The 20381-nt window shown below is 43.3% G+C and overlaps 1 protein-coding gene across 2 annotated transcripts in view; it reads left to right on the top strand.

The window, feature by feature from the left end:
• Positions 1–20381, top strand: part of sema6cb (semaphorin 6Cb) — a 201060-nt gene that overhangs the window by 110903 nt on the left and 69776 nt on the right. For both annotated transcript variants that reach the window (XM_080501600.1, XM_080501601.1), the window contains 5 exons: positions 163–366; positions 5768–5882; positions 7726–7783; positions 13829–13885; positions 15284–15385. In XM_080501600.1, the coding sequence (XP_080357726.1) occupies positions 225–366; positions 5768–5882; positions 7726–7783; positions 13829–13885; positions 15284–15385 (474 nt within the window). In that variant the 5' untranslated portion in view covers positions 163–224. The remainder of the gene's footprint in view (positions 1–162; positions 367–5767; positions 5883–7725; positions 7784–13828; positions 13886–15283; positions 15386–20381) is intronic.

Below are 20381 nucleotides of genomic sequence, written 5' to 3'. Positions count from 1 at the left end.
TTTCAGTCGTGTATTTTTTAATACCGGAGGGAATTTTGTGGCATCCGAAGGTCCCGCGGTGAGAGAGAGGGGGGGGGGGGGGGCGGGAATGTTGTTGGACATGAAAACCTGCGACGCCTCTGAGGGACGGCTCCTCCTCACACTGGTATCTTTTCCTTTCAGGTCGGGTTGGATGAGTTTGCTGTGGGCCATGTGTTTCTGGTGAGGTCTCATCTCCTGCCAACATGAGGCCGACGGCCGGCTCGCCTCCACCCGTCCTGCCAGCCCTGCTGGCCCTCGCCTTACTCGCCCTCTTACCTCGGCCGTCCTCGGGAGCCACGCCGTTCCCCCAGGACCTGGAGCCAATCGGCATCGTGGGCCGAGAGTGTGAGTTCAAAGATCTGTTGTGTTGCCATGGCAATCCATTTCTGCATGCAAAAATGGATCGAGGGTCACCGAAAAATTATATATCATCACTGCCGAGTTGGAGACGAAGCGTTTAAGTCCAATGTTTGTTGCTTTTGTGGAGTTTTTTTTCTTCTTTTCATTTGTGGAGTTCAATTGGCTTTGACTTCAGGATCACTCATGACGATAAGTGGAAAAGCTCATTTTTCACATTATCTCATTGTAAATTTGCCAGTTTGAGCCTTTTGAGCAAGTACACTTTAGAAATCCATTTTACTGGGATAAGCAATTTTGTATTTGTATTTTGATCATAAGTCAAGGCCTCATGTGAACTAGTCGCATTTCCTTCTTTCACTTTTTTGCCACTTTTTGATGGAAGAAATGATCAAACACATTTTCACACATTTCACACAACACTACACACACTCTTTTTCTTTAAAATTATCTTGGTAACCCATTTAAACACTGCTGCCAACTACAACTCTGTATGAAGAAAAACAACAAACTGAGACAATTTACCTTCAGTGTTTAAGGTGTACAGGTAAAATTTTACAGCCCAGGGTAATAAAGAGCCAAACATGCGAACTACAAAAACTTTCAGAATTTATGGAAAATTGATGGCTTCATTTGAAGATTATAATTTGAAAAGCAATTGCCAACCTCAAGATGTAAAAGAAATGCATAGTGAAAACAATGTACTAACTACTCTTTAATAACATGTTGGTATATTCGTAGCTTTTTAATGTGAGAAAATGAAAGTTCCCCTCCTGGGCTGGACCTTCAGCCTGAACTCTCCCAAACAGTTTGTGTTGGTCCAAACTAACTCTGGGTTTATTTTTGTTTGTTTTGGCAGCTGCCAGTCAAACTGTCACTCGAGTTCGATACTTCAGCATTAATCCTGCAAGCAGACAGCGATGGGGGAAAAAAAATAAGTGTCTCATGATTGAAGAACTTGTCACTTTAACGACATCCTGGATTTCGTGTCTGATGATTCTGATGATCAACCGGAACTAAACGGCAGAAAAGAAAAGAAAAAAATCAAAATTTTTCTTTGGTTTGGATAAAGTATGAAACAGTTTCTGACATATTGTACTGTGCAGAAGTTTCAAGACTTTCTCATCCATTATTCCAGTAAGTCTTCACCCAGGAACTTGTTGAAGGAGGTTGACAGAATGTACCAGGCAAGTCTGCTTGAAAGAAATAGTCCAGATGGTCGATTAATGGTATTGTATCCCTTTAATTGTCCTCTCTAAGACATTTCTTAAACCTCACTCTGTGACACAATGCGTTTGATTATAACCACAGCACGTCCTAAATAATGCTAATAACACTTTTCGTGCTCATCTAGTCTCTTCTTTCAAATCATTGTCGCAGCTAAACACCACAATTATCAGAGTATAATTTGAGAGACAGTCGGTGGAAGCTCATACTGAGCTGTTACCGAGCCCCACCAGTTCCTCGCAGCGTGATAAAATGAGTCTTAAGAGCGCCGGCAGCTCCGACGCGATTCTGAAGAAGCAGACTCTCCGACATCTGCGACGCACTGAAGACGCTGCTTCGTGCGACCACCCGCGGGACCCATCGACGGACACCCGGTGGCTTTTGTGGGGGGGGGGGGGGGGGGGGGGGGGGGTGGTCTGCGGAGGAGGAGGAGGCCTCGCCTGCTAAACGTAATGGACCATAATTGATTTAAGAGGTGGCTGAGACCACGGCCCACACACTGTAATTGATCTATCTGGAAGAGAGCAACGCAACCATTAGCAGAAATAGCCGCGCTAATAGTGCTATATGTGGAGCTCCGTTCCAGGTGTAATGAGAGCAATCTGTCACCTCCGGTTCCAGCAGGTGACAGCGAGCCACCGGGCGCCACACAACTACACGAGGCGTCCGTTATGAATCGCGCTACTTTGTTTGCTTGAACTCTTATGGAACGAGTTGATCTTTTTACCCCGCAAGTCGCCGTCGCCTCGTCGTGGTCCGTTTACGGGACGTTGTGTAGGATGGCGGTGTGATCCCACACGTTCGTCCATTCATCGATCTATCTAGTCTGCAGTTTGTTCGAGCCAATATTGTCATTACAGACTGAGCACGTGGGGGATTTATAGTCAACCACTAATCTGCCTCTGCAACTATAAAAGATTCAAGCAGAACATGCAGATTTCATACAATCGAACTGGGATCTTCTCTCATGACAAACCGTGTCATGATAAGTACTTTATACAGAAAGCATTATTTCTCTATTGAAGAACATTATTTAGATGCAGCTTTTACAGCAGGTTCATTGAGCTCATTTCATTTTTGCTTTTAGGCGCCAGACCAGTGGAGGAAAAAAAATTTGTATTGCAACTAATACTACACAAGAATCATTACTGGAATGTCTCTGTTCGTGCAAAATGAAATGGAAACCCAGACATCACATCTGAAATAAACCTTTAAATTGTGCCCACAAATTCGCACTTTATGACCACAACTTAACACGTCATGGCCTCAAAATATTGATATGTGATCAAAAATGTATTCTCCATAGCCTCAAAGTAGTATTTCGTTTAATTTAAACTTTGTGTTTATTTGGTGGGAATCAACTGAAACGTCTGATTTCCTCTTGAACACTGTATTTCGCCTCCGGCTAAAGTTTGTAAAAACCTTTAACTTCTCATGTATTCAGTATTTCACTCTCACCTGCTGCACTTTAATTAAAGTGTGTCTTTCCCTGTAAATGAATTAGAAAGAGAAAATACTTTTATTTAAAACATAAGTAATCTTTCCACCACAAAAGGTGGCAGAGTCCCCTGGCTACATGTTTGTCTACCAGGCATGGTTACTGCCTCCATTGTTGTTTGCATGTTTGTTCTCGACCTGAGGAGCCTCGGAAGGTGCCTGAAAATAAAAACACTTTGTCGTCATTTAGCTCTCTAACCCAATTTTGTGGAAACTGCACAAGTGACTAAAACAAAGTGCAGAAACGAGGCGCTGCGTCGTGCCTTCAGGGCTGCATCGATGTCGACGCTTCTCTCTTCAAGCATTAAGTCAGAAGATGAAACACCATCCAGGAATTGAGTTTTCCAGCCTCCGCGATGCCGGAGCATCGTTCCACGGCTCACTAGGTGATGACGTTGGGTTTCTAAAGATGTGGAAATTTCCCCCCTGTGGGGATCGTTTTCATTAAATGCATTGGAGGAAATACTAAGCTCAGATGTTCGGTCTCGTTTTTGCTGATCGCTGCTTTGTTGTTTAGAGATTTCTTTCTGCCAGTTCACTGGAAAGCTTTTAGACACAGTGCAAGTTTATAAAAGAAAAAAACTTTAAAAACTCGGGATGCACTGATACCATGTGGTCCGATTGCATGGAGTACTCTGACTTGCATCAGCAACATTGCCCGCAGGATGCAAGAGAAGCACGGGTTTGACGAGAATAAGAGACTGTAAATGCAACATATTCTGCATAAATAAGACCAGCAGGCAAAGGATAATTTCTACATCAGTACCTTAATCACCAGAGACATTGGGACCAGCAGAGTTCAGCCCGATGTCACTCAGTGGTTCAGCAGCTCAGTCGATCCAGGAAGCTTTTACTTTGAGCTGTGCTACATGCTACATGCTAAACATGATGGAAGTTTGATGCTCGTTAACAGTGAGCCCTGTCAGTTGGTGAAAAGTCTGCAACACGCGTCAGACAGTGCGAAGATAGACGCTGCGCTCTGCGTACCGTCGGCTGTAAGGTGGTTCCTGACAACGTACAGATATACATTAAGCTTTATGGCATTCAATTATTACTGATATTGGCGCTCCTCCTTCAAGAAGTGGTATCGGTGAGTCCTTATTGAAAACTGGATATCAGATTTGCAGGTTGCAGAGCTGAACGTTTCTTCAGTGTCGCCCTTCACAGCATCACCTGAACCCAGAGTCTGCCCCGAGCAGCCGCCCAGTCGTCCCTGAACTTTACAGGATGTGAAAGTGCTGAAGAGTAATTAGAAATGCCGGGAGGAGGGGGGGGGGGGGGGGGGTGGCTGCCGCCGAGCCAGTGGGAGTCTCTTCACCGGGACGAACAGCGAGGACCAGCACTCAGCCAGACATTAGGCCTTTAAATCTTTAAACAGTCGATTCGAGACGAGTGGTTAAGGGAGCGTGCGGCTCCCTGTAGAGGGACTAATTTCAGATTGTGGCGTATTTCTAGCGGGGATTGCTAATTCAGCAGCAGCCCGGGTCAGGTGGGAGGCTGGAGGGCACTTAATACAGTACTTTACAGACCCAAAGCACCGTGGCCTTGAGCTGAGGCTTCGCCCGGTCTGAGGGAGGAAACGGCGGGGGGGAGGTCTCCGTGATGTGAGCAAGGCAGCCTGGTGTCGGTGGCAAGGAAGGATAATTTCACTTTTGCCTGGAGCAAGCTTTCTCTTCCTCTTTTAGTCCATCTTTTTTGCCAGGCTGCGCCGTCTCCTGACTGGCTGTCATTTTGTTATTTTAAGCTTTGGAGACCGTCCTCCATTGTTTAAATGACGAGCTGCGAGGTATCCGGCTGCTTGAGTAATCAAAGGGAAAACAAAATTAACATGCAGCGGAGGAGAAAGGAGGAATCAGCCAACAGTGCAACACTGACTTTCTATTATATCACTTCTTCTCCCAGTTCATCTTATCGCAGTTTTCTTCTGCTCATGCACACACGTTTGTGTACGCATGAGCGGGCGGTGGACACTTTCTCATTTGCTCATATTGGAGGACTTTGGGGTCGTTTTCTTTCTTTTTTTTTGCCAGGTGAGGATATTTAAATAGAATCAGAGTTGAATTGGTGTGACCTCTGAGGCAGATGATGCTTTTTCAATGTAGGTTGTCCAGACAGACACAGACTCTCCACAGAGCGCCGTTTGATTTGTTTCCGTGTCCTCGCTCGGCTCATTTCGCAGACGTGTCGGCTCAGAAATGCTTACCAGGAGCCATATATTTAAATCAGATTGACTCCTGTGACACCGCTGCCTAATTTGCAACTTGGGTTGCTTTTTATTTTTTCTTCTTCCTTCCACCTCCACAAGTGCACATTAGCATACAATGTATGCTCCGATTTTTTAGCACAATAGGCCAAACTATAACCTTCAGTCTGTGTTTGGTAAACTGTGAATAATACTGTCGATAAATGTTTACTTGCTGTTGTCCCTGTGCCTCTTTTTGTATGTGAAACTGGCTGTTTGTAAGAGCAGTGACACACAACGTTTATTTTTTGTTTGTTTTTTATTCTCATGATTCTATGAGTTGCCAAACTTGAACTTTGACTTTTTCTCTTAATGTTTGAATAAAACCTCAAAGGGAAGCCACATGTCTGTCTGTTGGTTTGTGGACTTCAGAGTGTTTAAAGGGTTTGTGTGTTTCTGTTTCGTTGTTCCCCTCCCATGCAGCCTCCTACCTCTACCCCAGCTTCCAGGGACTCATGTCGGACAATGACACCGTCCGCCTGGGCCTGGACTTCCAGAGGATGCTGAGGATCAACCACATGCTCTACATCGCTGCCCGGTCAGTCGACACTCGTGGTCGTGCTCATTGAACATTGACCGGGTGCAGATTTCACAGTTTACTGAAGATGATTTGCCAGTTTAAGTTGGAGTCCACATGCCCAGAGACCTATTATATATTTGGAGCCTAGAATATGAATGTCAACAATGTTTACGGCAAATTAAGCCCCTGTGTGTTGCTCAGCTGAACCAGTGGTGTTGATCACTTTTTTTGCAAATAACCCATTATATTGCAGGATGCAAGTATTTAGTTAATAAGGCAAGTGTATTTCTCTAGTAGCATGAAGACACAAGGCATCTCACTGTACTTTACAACGAAATAAAGAAATAAGTGATTAAGAGCAAATTTTGGCCAACTATAATGGCTTATATTTGTTTTATTATCAAATATACCCAAGAGTGAAATCACTTAATATTCAAATATTGCAATCCGTTATTCAGTTCAGTTGAATAAAGCTTTAGTCTGGTGTGGCTAATACTTTTTATCTAAATGCCGGGTTTATGTTTTACTCTGAACAGCTTAAAGAGCACTAAATACCGGTGATTTATAAATGTAGAGCTTAGATTTGAATGATCCTTTTGATGTCGACCTTTGAACTCGAGCGAGAAGCCGGCCGGTCATTGACTTAACTTTCACTACATTTGTTCCAAGTTGCCCACGTATGTAAGAGCTCCTGCAGATCTGATCATCTGCTCGGCTGCACAAAGACCCCGCTGATCAGACTTTCATGATGCAGTTTAACTGCATTATTGCTGTTTTTTTTTTCTACTTCTCCTTCATCCCATTAATGGGACAATTATGAACACAAAGTTCCGCCGATGCCCAGACGTTTCTTCATGGTCGTCCTAACATGTCTTGATCCACAGCCAGGAAAACCCCCGAAGGGTCCGTTTCATTGCATAAACAATGCTTTCAGTTGTTTGCCTTTTTATTTAACCAGTAAAGTTAATTAAGCTGAAGTGGGTTCAGACTTTTATTTGCAGTAACGACGCAGCGAGAGACAAGTGGGTCATGTGGAAAAACAAAGAACAATGTATGCGGCTGCATGGGCCGTGGGATGGAGGGAAAAATAAAAGTCAACAGTTAAGATGTTATACATAAAGCCTTGTTACCAGGATCAGATTGTTCCTGCAGATTGAAAGCAGGGAGGTTTTTTTCAGTTTGGTTTTTAACGCTTCCACAAGGTAAGTAGATCCAAGCTCGAGCTTTCAGCAGCATATAGCATCGCTCTGGCTGCACCTCGTCACCAAACAGCTTTTCATGTTTGGAGGTTTTGGCAGAACGTCTGATCCTGACCGAACATTCTTCCTCCTCTCTTGTCAAGATCTCGCAAGTTAATCATCTAAAAAGTACAACATTGCAGCTCGGCTGCCTATTTTTCATTGTGCATAATAAATCTGGCTGCAGTTTTTTCTGGCCGATATCCACACTGCACTCTTCTCATTACCAAGAAGTCTGTCCAAGCAGGTATGGACGGACCCGTAATGCACCAAAATTGGTTTAATATTTTCCGCATGCAACAGAGCGCACGCCTCGCTTCACAGAATGATTCATGTGGGTTTTGTCAATAGTTGTAAAACTAGTGGTGTTGGGGAAAACTTTTTTTTTTTTTGTGAAGCCTAAAAGCCAATAAACTTTGCCTGCTAATCCACCTTCCAGCCTGCTTTGTTGAAAAGCTGCGATCAATCCCATTGAGTGAGATGGGATGTTTTTCCTTTTTCTTTTGGGAATCTGGTCCTGGTGTAGCTCTGGATCAGAGGTGATGGAGATTTGTATTCACGAAGCATCAAGCCTGACAGAAAGGAGAGACCCAGCTCATGCCTTGCTTCTCCGTGTCTTGCAGGGACCACGTGTTCGCCGTCAATCTCGCATCTTCATCTGAGCAGATAATCCCTCAGCAGGTAGGACGGGCTCTTCTGTCTGTGGTTCACTTTGCAGTGGTTTGTGTTTCCGCTGCATTCAGCCTGTGTGATATTGCCTCGGCCCTTCTTTGGTTCCATGTACGAGCCCTGACCTCCTCATTCATGGACTCCTCTTGACCTTTGAACATGTGATTTATCTGGCATCGCGATGTTAGCAGCAGATTATCCAAATCCTGTAATTTGGCATTTGCATCAATGAGCTTTAATGGCCCCCATGGCATTTCTGTTGCTTTTTCCTCCACACCGAGCACACACAACCTGTAGTTCTGGAAATGCTCGGAGCGAGTCATCCAGCGACCCCACTTTGATCATAAATTACTTTTTCCATTGATTAAAAAAAAAAAAAAAAAAAACTGAAAATATTCTGAAACGGTGCCAAAAAATCAGCAGGGCGCTTCACTAAAAGAAAGTTTTTACTGTCTTAGCAACTCTTTGTCGTGATAATTCCTGCAAACCAACAGAGTAAAGTACTTTTCTCTCTGGTGCAGTCGCCCTTGAATCAGACACATTTTTTGTTCACATAACGTTGCTATAATATTTGTCACTTCAAAACACAACCAACTCTTCTGACTGATTTATATGAGAGTTATCGTCTGCAGCAGGTTGAGATATAGTCTTTGGATGACTTTTGATAGATTCTGACCAGAAACGTCCCACAAACGCAAAGTTTGAGGCTCCATTTACTAAAATGTTCAACATTTCGGGTGAAAACACTTCATTTTTCCATTTTCCTTTGAGAAGAATTGTCATGTTTATGCGGCAACGTTTTCAAAATCATATGTTTGCACAGAGACATTGTTGAGCTGTACCAACTCCACTTTTCCTCATTTTTTAAAACTTTAAAGCCCATTTTTTTATGCCTTTCATATCCAACTCACAAACCGGTGCTGCTTGGTTTTCTGTTTGTGAGCCACTGATGTTGACGACTGGGGAATTTCTTAATCGTTGTTTGTTTACTGTGAAACAAATTATTAGTGTAGTGCAGAAATAACTGCAGCCGTCTCTTCCTCCTTTGATTCACAGTCTTTCTCCTGTGCAAGGCCACAAGCAAAAATATTTTAAATGAATAATTTGATAACATTTCTTCTATAGGGGCCATGATGAATAGATCCCTGGTGTAAATCAGCTCAATTCTCCGCAGTTATACACCAATGCCACTTCTTTTTTTTCTTTTCTTTTTTTTTTTTAAGTAGTCACCCTTAATCGTCTGACTGATGAGTGAAAGTGCATTCAGCACGTTGCATGTATTGTGGAGGGACGTCAAACCAGGTTGTTTAACGACCACACAACGGCACGTCCTTTAGATCTTTTTCGTCTTCGGCTACGTTCAGACTTTAATTCACACACGACGTCTGTTTGCCAACCTGAGCACACACTCTCTGTCCACTCCGCCTGATGCGCTCAGTCAGTATCCATTAATTCATGGACATCTCATTGATAGTAAAGCATGTTCATCCCATTAGCTTTCGAACGTCGACTCAATTTTCTTGTTGATTGTTTGGCTCTTCAGACTCTGACATTTAGAGGGAGTGTGATCTCTTGATCCTTCACAATCATTACCAATAATCTGAGCGTTACAAGCCTCGCTTGGAATACTTTGGATATTAAAGTTGAAACTGGATTTTAGGGTTTATCAAGTATGGGTGGGTTTCTTTAAATGTCACGATACACAACGATGGGCTTCATCAAGTCGGAGTTGCATGTTCATTTATTCAAACTCCTTTCATACATGTCGGCGGTAATATTGTGGATAACATTCCTCCAATACGAATGATTAAAACTGCTTTTTTTTTTTTCTGTTCGTTTGCTTTTCTGCGTCATTTCAGTGTCTTTCCCCCCCGTCGTGGCGTTTCTGTCTCGTTATTTTCCTTTCCCAAGCTTTCGCCTGGCTTTTCATTCAAGTATTCAGCAATCTCTCTTCAGACGTACATCCACTACAAGTGGAGCAGCGCTCGTGTTGCTTTTTGAAGTGCTATGCTCCCTCCTATCTGAATCTCATTTGTCAAACATGATTGCCCTTAAATAAAAGCCCTTCAAGGCCCCGGCTTTTGTTTGCTTGTATTTGGATTAGTGGCAATCGCAGATATTCGTTCTGATGAGGCCACCGCTCGATCCCAAAGATCTAAACTATTGATTTGAGACTGTAGCAGAAAAGAAAAGGGAACTTTTGTGATATTTCTTTTGCTTCTTCATCTATGTTATATGTGATCTTAAATATTTAATGTTTGCACTGTATATCATGCATTGTTTCAGTTCTCAGCTGTGGCAGCACACGAATGAGTGGAAATTCATTAAAGGCTGTAACCTTATTCTGCCATCGTATTCTCACTCTCCCACCGCCGCTCTCCATCTGCGCGTGACTGGCTCACTTCACCAGGAAATGGTGCGTCCTCTTCATCACGGCTCCGTCCCTACATTTTTTAACGCGGCTCTTCATTTTTCGCAGCAGGCGCTCATTCACATTCTCCCCTCCGCTGATCTCCCCGGGCCGCGGTGGCCATAAGTAATTATTAGTAAACCAAATCGAGCGTGGACAAGGAAAGAGCCATTACCATAATGCTGACTGCAGCCGAATCCTTTTCTGATCTTTACAAAGTCGCTTTGGAGGGAAAAATACTGGCTTTAAAAGTAAAAGGGGGGAAAGAAAAGAAGTAAGTGACAAGTGTTTTGTCGTACAAGTTTGGTTTTCGACTCACTATTAGCAGCAGCATTGAAAACATAAAGGTCACAATATTATTTAAATGTTAATTCACACAGGGACATGCATAAATGAATAGCTGTATTTAGATTAATAAAACGAACTGTGATGGATGCTTTTGAAGGCCAGAGAGCAGATCTTCTCCACAGACCTGATGATTCGTTTAACACATTTTTTTTAGAATGTAAACTAATAAACGGTAAAATGCAATGTTAAAGAGCAAAACTTTCCACCTCAGTGAGCTCAATAGAAAAGGATGATTGACTCCTATTCAGAACCTGTTTAAATTGATTGAGATCCAGTTTGAGTTCGACAATGTATGAATTACCAGAAGAGAAAAAGCTTCTTTTAAAATCAGGATTCACTTATTTCAATTTCTTTTTAGCACTCTACAGCAGCAGTGTTACACATATCTGAGTTCAGGGGTGTCGTACAGGTCAATTTTGTCTTTAGTGGACCAAACTGGTAAAATAGTGCCTTAGCCACCTTTGAGTTTACACTTTAGAGCTTTTCTTTGTTATCACGCAGAATATATATTTATATATATGTGTGTGATGGAAAATGTCCATATTTCCACAAAACCAAAACATGTACCCCCGAAATTAACAACAATCTCAACATAAAGCCAACTTCATTGAAACCTTCTGCAAAACACAGTGAAATGTCCAAAAAAAGTCTCCTATGGCAGTTGAATTATGGGTGTTTTTACAAAAATTGCTCGATGTGATGGTGATGGAGCTCATGTGTGCACAGGTTACATGTGCGCACACACTTCTGGGTAATTTTTAGTGTAACATTGTTTTTTTTAGCATTACGACATCATGATTCAACTTCTGTCGTCGTTTTGAGTCAAACTAAATGAAAGAAATAAAACTCATTGAAATTTCCATAAGAAAGAATAACTTCCTTTTCAGACACTTGAAACTCTTTGGCATTCAACCAGGATTCATGTAACTTGATAAATCTATAAGCCATTAACGTCTGCATTCCCAGTGCAGATTACGTCACTGTGACTCTGATTTGTCATCGAAGGGATTAAAACAACAATAAGCCAGTTTGAACAACGTAAATAGAAAATGCAGATAGCCGTGTGAGGATGTCTGCAAATAATTTCAACTGAACCTGAATAATTTACACGTAAAAATGTCCAGATATGATCTTTTCTGCCCCGTATGCATCCGAAGCTCCACATCAGGTCACAGTTTTATAGTTGAACTCCATTTTTCTTCCCTATTTCAATAAAAGCCTCACAGGAAGTCCCCGACCAATCGCTTCCACCAACAAAGTGTGTACTCGGTGCCATACGAACTCCATCAATGTCAAGGAATCCATTAAAAACACATCAGTGAGTTAAAATGAATGACATGTTTTTATTATTACATGGGAGTCTGTTTTGACTCCATCCACCTTCGCTGTCCCGCCACCGGAAATGTGCCGGAGCTCATGCAGGGATTGTTTTCACATTAAGACCTTGATGTCGCGTTTGTGGTCGGCAGACAGACGGGGGTGAGAAAGTAGCCCTCGTTTACTCGACGACGTTTCAAGTAAAAACTCACCGTTTTCATTTCAGAAAAGGTTTTTGCGTTTTCATTTGGTGAAATGGTTGCCGGGTAAATGGGTCTTCAGTTTGGACTCGTTTGGACTATTTGTCTCTGCGAATTCAATCCACCTCGAATTGAATCTGTGGGATGAAGTAGTGTTTCAGAGTCCTCATTGGTTTTAAAGCAGGCCGGCTTATTGTGCGGCTATGCATGGGAAAAGTGGCTTCGTACGCTCCTTAATTTTTTTCTGTGTTCATCTGATTAACTCTGATCCATTAGTTGGGGACGGATCCATACATTAATATTGATTTGTAACGGGAAGGCTTATTGAACGCCTCTGCTTTTTACAGACAAAAAGACATTTGTCATCGGGGAAAGTAGCCAGAAATGAGAATAAGTGAAACAGTTTGACTGTCAATTAGCTGTGATAAACGATCGCAGACTTTTAGACGAGTCACACTAACAGAACGACTGAAGAAGTTTCTTGATCGCACATATCAACATTTCCAGACTCTATTTTAAGAAGCAAACATTTTTCACATTAGAATAAATCATTAATACAGGCCCAGTTATACATGTGTGAAATGTTGTGCACTAAAATAACACGGTTATTATTTCTGCTTCTTCCAGACCTTTTCCTCTCCGATCTGTTGCATCGCTATCAACTTGTCAGACGCAATCCTACAAATCAAACGATAGTGACAGCAAAGGCGGCATCATAATCATATTATTTATCACAAATTAGTTTCCTGGCTGCCAGTTTCTCACGTTCCCTTTGTGCCTCTTTTAGATGCGTTTTGTTATTAGTTCAGATACTCTGTAATCATCCTCATTACTGCGGTTATGAAGACTAATATGGTGCGTGTGCAGCAGCAGAGCCGCTTTAATCAATAAGTGTGATCAGGCTGAAGCACAGACTTACACGCATACCCGCAAATAAATGGTCGCCGTATAAACGGGGCGTTGGACGAGCCTGCTGCCACTGTGACGATACACTTTCCCACCTCTACTTACATTATCCAGCCGCGCCGGTTCACTGCATCGACTATTGATCCCGTTCATGTTGGATTCAGTGAGATTAGCGAAACTCCCCACGTAGCGGCGGCGACCGAGACCGGCGAGCTCGCTTAGCGTTTCCAAAGTTGGCCGCGCCGCGTTCTCACAACTGCAGGTATTCTTGGCGCCATCGATGAGCTGCGGGAAAATTTGGTCTCGTAAATCACAAAAAGTGGACGGCAGCACATTAATCCTGCAGCTGGCAGAGCTTGTTAACAAGTTGATGGATCTTTTTCTACAACAGCTAACGGACTGGACGGCGAACTGCAACGCAGAGCGCGTGTAGTGTCGCCTCCGCGGGAACAGGGCAGGCCGTTTGACCCGGGGGGGTTAATTACAGCTAATTAACTCCTCTTCATTCAGACAGTGGAAGTCATGCAAGACTCTGTGCTGCTTCGTTTCCCCACTATATATATATAAATATATATATATTCATTTATTTATGGCTATACATGTGTGTTCTGGAGACTTTCTAATCTAGAAGAGTGATTTTCATCGCTGTCTGGCCGGCGGCTGACGAGCTGCTCAGGCCGCCGCCGCCGCCAGCGTCCCTGATATTCCCCCAGTTTGTTTGTTTGTTTTTCCTCCACAACAGTTTATTGAAATTAATGAGATTTTCATCACAGCTGTCTGGTAATAGCACTTGAACGATCGGGAGCAACAAGAGCCGGGATGGTGAGAAACAGCTTGTCTTTGAGCTGACAGTTGGCTTGTCTGTTCGTTTTTCAGAAACTGACTTGGAAGACGAAGGATGTGGAGAAGTGCACTGTGAGAGGGAAAAACAGCGTGAGTATTCTCTCCACACACACACACACACACACGCACGTATGCACACACACACACACGCACTTTTTTTTATGCCTTTGTTTCCTGCACAGTGAAGTTTAGTAAATAAACACAGGCTGATTAGAGAGCCTCGGCTTTTTCCACAATTCCTTTTCAGACATGTTGAAGTAGATATATGTGAATATATATGTCTGTTGTGATACCCGTGTTTACATTGAGTATAGATGTATTTATTTTGTGCATATGCTTGCAGGATCTTTACTTTATATTGTTTGTTTCTAATTTATCCATCCGTCCATCGTGCCTGCCTCTTTCAGAAGCAAAAATAAGTAGTGTAGGACCCTTTTTTTTGTCTTTATCTTCATGGGTTCTCGGGCCGTAACCAGTCCCTCGCCATTGGCAGCACGTACAAAAAAAAATCTCATCAAACCACATGAAGACTTGTACAATAGCACATTATGACTTTTGTTAACAATTCAGCAAACCATTTCCACAAAAAAGGCAAATTTGCCAGCGGATGGAATTTTGGTGAAAAACATAAAATGAATGAAATGCATTGTCTTTGCGTTCACACCGCAATGTTTTCAAACCGATTTCTATTGACAAGGAAATGGCAGAATTTCCAAATACGATGTAGTTAACATGTTGGGCCACTAGTTGACGCTGTTTGTTTCTGTAGTAAAAGCACACACACACACATCTACGCAGAGAACATGTTATTAACAGTAAAAATGGCAATTAAACAAACATTCTAGTGGACAAAGGACCAAGGTGGATTGTTATTACTGTGTGCAGTCTCAGACAAGTTATGTTATCCGCCGTTTCCATGGAGTCTGAGTCGGAGTATTTCCCAAAACTTCCACCTTGGGAGCCGTTTTCAGTGGCTGCAAACAGCGTTGTTGTGTAAACAAACACTCAAAATGCAATGAAAGAGTTATATACGCAGCTTTTTTCTTTAAATTAATTAATGAATTCTCTGAAATTCAGTTTTCCACATCAAGCAGCGCGATTTTACTACTATATGAAGTAAAAGGGGAGGAATGGCTATCTTCACAACCGAACATGAGCAAATATGGGCAACATTTGAAAGAAAGAAAAAAAAAAAAACTTTTTTATGAGGAAGAAACGTCCAACAGACTCTCAGAGGTGGAAACCATCTGCTACGACTGGCCTGGTTTAGTGTAACAGTAAATAAAGCGAGAAACGGCAGAGAGAACAACAAAACAAAGCGGAGAACAACGTATAACGTCTGTAAAACAGTGAACATCTCGTGCCACTAAAACGTTACGACCGCCTGCCGTGTGTCCGGCTTTGATTGTGTGGTTGTCCGGCAGGGAGCCAAGGTGAAACCGCTCCCCGGTGCACAGTAACGTCCAGCTGCTTTTTCCCCGTCAACAGGACGAATGTTACAACTACATCAAAGTGCTGGTGCCACGGAACGACGAGACGCTGTTCGCCTGCGGCACCAACGCCTTCAACCCCACCTGCCGTAACTACAAGGTGAGAACCCGCCGCCGCCATGAGCCTCAGTTACAGATGAGAGATCATATTACAGTGGTTATGAGGGCATGTGCTGTTCCTGCTGGACGCCGTCAAAATGGAGATTTTAAGGTAAGTATTGACCCCCCCCCCCCCCATATTTTGGACACCCAAAACAATGATTTCTGCCTAAAACCACGTGAGTCATCGGTGTTGATTATTGTTGTTGAGTGGCAGATAAATTATGTGGTTGAGGTTTGGATTTGTTCATCTTAAGATATTACTCTCTGTTTCTCTTACCACTGATTTATTCCAGTTGTTACTGGCCCCAGGGTTTTTTTTTTTTACATTTGTAGTTTGTTGACTTTCTTGTTTTGTTCATGTTTCATTGGGCTTTTTCCCCATCAGCTGTAAAATAATCAATCAAAGAGTTTATTGGTTAAAGATAAGATTTTTGTGAGATAGGAGACTAATGTCAATTTGTGGATACAACATTATTGAAGTCGTCTTCCACTATGTTGTTTATCTTATGGAGCCTTATATATTTGTGTACTAATACATGAATACGCTTGAATAAAATGCTGATGCTATAATGTACAAGACGTTTATTGAAGACGCGCAACAGCTGTCGTATCATATAATTGCCAATACCACATCGGAACCATTAAAAGCACATGAAAAACAAAAACATTAAAGTCACTGACAGACATGAGGGTGAAAGAAACATAGTGAGGACTGTGACTCACCGGTCGTGATGTACATCTGCGAAAGTCTCCCATTAGAAGAGTAGATAAAAGGGCGATAAAGCTACTTCAGAAAAGAAAAAAAAATAACGAGAAATGACAATTCACTGTGAAATTACACCCACAAACAACGGCACAAAGACAGGTCGCACCGGGGCGCAGACTGCCTTTGTCAGCTGTAAGAGAAGTCTGGCAGTCAGCACTTCACTTTGTATTTCCTCTTGATGGTACAACAAACAGCTGTGAGCTCCGACCGGAGGCGCGCAAATACAAAAATAGCTGGAAAAATTAATCAACACATCAGACCGGAGCACTTTGAACAGGCATGACACGTACGGAGAATGCAGATAAACCCGCACTCACCGAGAGAGACGGATCTCGCAGGATGAAATTAACCAGCATATACGTGTTGACTTATATGGGACGTCGGCGGTTCGTCTCCTTATCGTGGTTTCAGATGTTATCTCCTGGAGAGGACATGAAACAGACGTCAAGATAATCTCATGGGAGCAGATCTGCTTCGAGAACACGGCGTTTTTGTGTTTTAGTGGAGTAATATGTTGATACAAAAGCTTCATTCACAGCCGTGAAACAACAGAAACCCTGAAATAAGAGCGAGAGGGAGCGCGGGAGAGTCAAGAGACCAATTCAGGCTCCCAGCTGCACCTCGTCTCTGCTTATTTCCACCGCCGCGGCGATAAATAACGGCCGCGCTGCCTGCTGAAAACACCACACTTTAGCCGAGGCACAGATACCATTTGTTTAAGGACGATGCGAAGGTCCCGCAGTTTGAGGTCTGCGGGAGGGAAAAAAAGCCGACGTGATCCGGCGGCGGATGCTCGGAGGTGACATCACGAGCCCAGACTGTGATTCACAGCAGGCCATTACAGGGGGAAGAGGGGCGGGGGCGAGTCCCACAGCACCGACTGTAAATCTCACCCCTGCAGGGGAGGCAGGGGGGGGGGGGGGTTTGGGGGGGGGTGATCAACTCCAGACTTTACATTTTTTCACTGTGAACTGGCCGAGTGTTCCCCGTTTAAGGGTCGGCGGAGGTGGGGGGGGGGGGGGGGGGGGGGGGCTACTGTTTGTTTTCCAATAGATTTTTCTAATACCTACAAAAATAATTAATGGTGATCCACTAGAATACTTTTCTTTCTGTTGAATGATGCATTGCCAGATATCTTGAATTTACAATTTTGCCTCGAGGCTCAGACATTAGCTGAAATAAGTTATTAATAATAGTTCTAAGTAATCGAAGCAGTTATTAAAAAACATCCTATTCAGCATTTCCTCATGTGTTTCTGCTGGCATCACGTTCTTGCGTCACATAATCCACAGACTGTTGCTGGGAGTTCCTAACTATTTGATTAATCACACATTGCTGATATTCCCAGAGTGAGACGACTCTTCTGGGAACAACCTCTGTTCACTCCACAGATTGTGTAAAAGCCTCTAATGTGACGTAACAAGACGCATCCGTGGATATTTTTAGGTGAGAATATAGCGAATCCTGCAGATCAGCGATGTGGGTGTTGTCTTTATACCTGCATATATGCAGCAGCGCCGTCCCACACTGTGCCTGTTATGCAACGTGCTGCCAATATGCAACAGCAGGAATAACCTATAAATCTTTGATACGTTTATTTTCTTGACATTAAGGATGAATTAATGTTTTAACACATAATATGAATCCAGACAGCAGTGACATATACAGTGTAGTAGCAGATCGAAGGCTTTATTTTGGATGATATGAGGTGTTGTGGTTAACACTCGCAGCAGAGCCCCAGCTTGAGTCTTAACTGTGCTTCAGTGGAGAGTCTGTTTATGATTTAAAGTGGAAACACAAAACTTCCGTACTGTCTTGGAAACGGTGCGGTACGCACATGAGCACGTGGAGTAGAAATGAAAGCAAAATGCTTATTTCCATATAAATTTCTGGAAGTTTCACGTAGGCCGAGGAGTCTCGTGGGGCTCCAGAGCCGCAGGTTGCAGACCCCCGGCTCAGATTATAATGAAGTGTATTTAGTAAGCTAAAATCAAGAAACAATCGGAACACATGACCCGACGTGACGTCTTGAGAAACAAGCAGCAGACCTTTTTAGGTAAAATGCTGGGAAGGAAAAACACGACCCCGCTGAAGCTCTGTTCCAGCATTATTACACTTTTAATAAAAAAAAAAAACCTGTTTATCTTCACTCTCTGTGAGCCAACAGTAAACATTTTGAAAGCCTTGCATTAATACCCAGCCTGGTGGCGTATGAACTAAACACAGCATCTCCACAGGCTGTGATCGTCCCCGAATACTTTCCAGGATTAAATCGTATCTCCGATGTCCTAAAGGTCCTGCCGAGACGAGGAGCGAAGCTGTGCGCCGTCCTACATCCAAACCTTATCACCGAGCCGCCACAGACTCCCCTCAGTGAGAGAGCGGCTGATTTACAAAAACACATTCTTCCTTTCTCGCTGCATCCCACCCCGCCTGCATGTTTGCCCCGCACCCGTCGCCTGGAGATAAAGAAAAAAAAAAAAAAAAAGAAAGAAATACAAGAGATGACTATCCAGACAGCTGGGGAAAGAGGGAGGAAATGTAAATTATATCAAGGAATCTGTCTCGGGGACGGAGAGTCTGTGGAGGACAGTGGGGGACTGAGTCGGAGGCGTGCGAGACGTGGCGGTAGACGGCGAACGGAAGCCTGTCCACAAATAGACATCTTCAGCTGGCGAGACAGCAGAGCGGCTGTCGTCAACACGCGTTCGCCACGAAACAAAGCCTGCGAGCGTCAGAGCCGCCCGCCGGGGTAACGACCCCGCCGTCACCGCCGCCGCCGCTGCCGCCGCCGCCGCCGTCTGCTGAGTTAACACGATTAACGTGTCGAGAGACATGAGGAGAGAAAAGGATGATTTAACACTCAGACGGAAAATCAGACTTCAATCAGAAATCCTACCATCAGTGAGGTTTTACCTCTTTTCTCTTTGGCGGCGGCTTTAATCACTTGCATTGCTGGTTTTCAACCGTTTTTACCTCCAAAAATCAGCTGGTTCACCACAATATTGCGTGTTTTCATTGTGAAGCCAAAATTTGCAGATTCACACAAAGGAAAGTGGGAACTGTTTCAAACAAAAGCAGTTTCCAATGTGTTCTAGTGTCTGTCTTATTAAGCCCGGATTAACGTTTTCATCTAAAAAAGCAAGTCCTATGTTTTCCATTAGAACAACGTTTTCCTCCAGAGTGTCATGGCGTATAGTCACGCCAAACACGCTATTGACAGAAGCCAATATGGACGCCACGCCAGTCAGCATCAGGGTTTCCAGATGTGACTCATTGTTTTCAGCTCAAACAACGTAGAAGCCACACTCCTCAATAAAAACCAGCCCAAATCTCAGCCTGTGTAGGAATCATGTCCAAAAGAATGTAAAACTATTTTATATATAATAAAGAACACAGCATAAACACACAAACGCATGAAATGAAGTTAAAAGGTGAGGGAATTTGGCTCTTCAATTGGGGGATACCGCCATATCTGGCAACACTGGTCAGCATTGATTGGTTTTCAAGCAGTAAAATACAAGCCGAAAAAATGAGGAAAAAGAAAATGCAGCTTTTATTCTGACGGAGTCGATTCCCCCAGCGCTCATCCGTGACGTTACACGTCAATGAAGAAGTATGTAGAAAAATATCCAAATTAGTACCACATATGATGGAGGCCTGGCTCTGGTGTGAAAACGTTGGAATTGAAGCTTCCATACAAGCACAAAACAGGTCGGAGTCAATTGTGAGCAGAACATCAGAATTGGGTTGAATTTCCCTGCAGTGTGAACGTGCCCTCAGTTGATCACTGTCCCGTTTGTTATTCTATTTGAGACGCATTAATGCAGAGCACAGTTCCTCTCATTTGACTCGTGTCACCAATGAAATGATCACTCCAGAGTCCTCATTGCGTGCAGAGAATAGCATAACATGCTATACAGCTATAAGAGAGGGGGAAAAAGTACAATCTGGTGTTAATGTTTTGTGTCCCACTGGTCTAAAACTGAGCACGTATTTATAAACCCTGCGTGTTAGATTCTTAGCTCCCAGTCACATTCCTCTTTCCGGCCTCCCCCCTTGTGTTTTCTGTCTGTGGTGAACGCCGGACTGTAAAACCCATTAACAGCATTTATGTCCTCTTTTTTTGTTTTGTTTTGGTTGTTTTTTTTTTTGATGTGAAATACACAAAGTAGAATGAAGGGGAAAATAAAAAGCAGATCCATCGCAAGAACAGAGTGCAGGCTGT

The sequence above is a fragment of the Blennius ocellaris genome (genome assembly GCF_963422515.1).
Source record: "Blennius ocellaris genome assembly, chromosome: 8".
Lineage (NCBI taxonomy): Eukaryota > Metazoa > Chordata > Actinopteri > Blenniiformes > Blenniidae > Blennius > Blennius ocellaris.
Note: the sequence above shows the minus strand (reverse complement) of the source record. Positions and strands in the feature narration are given on the sequence as shown.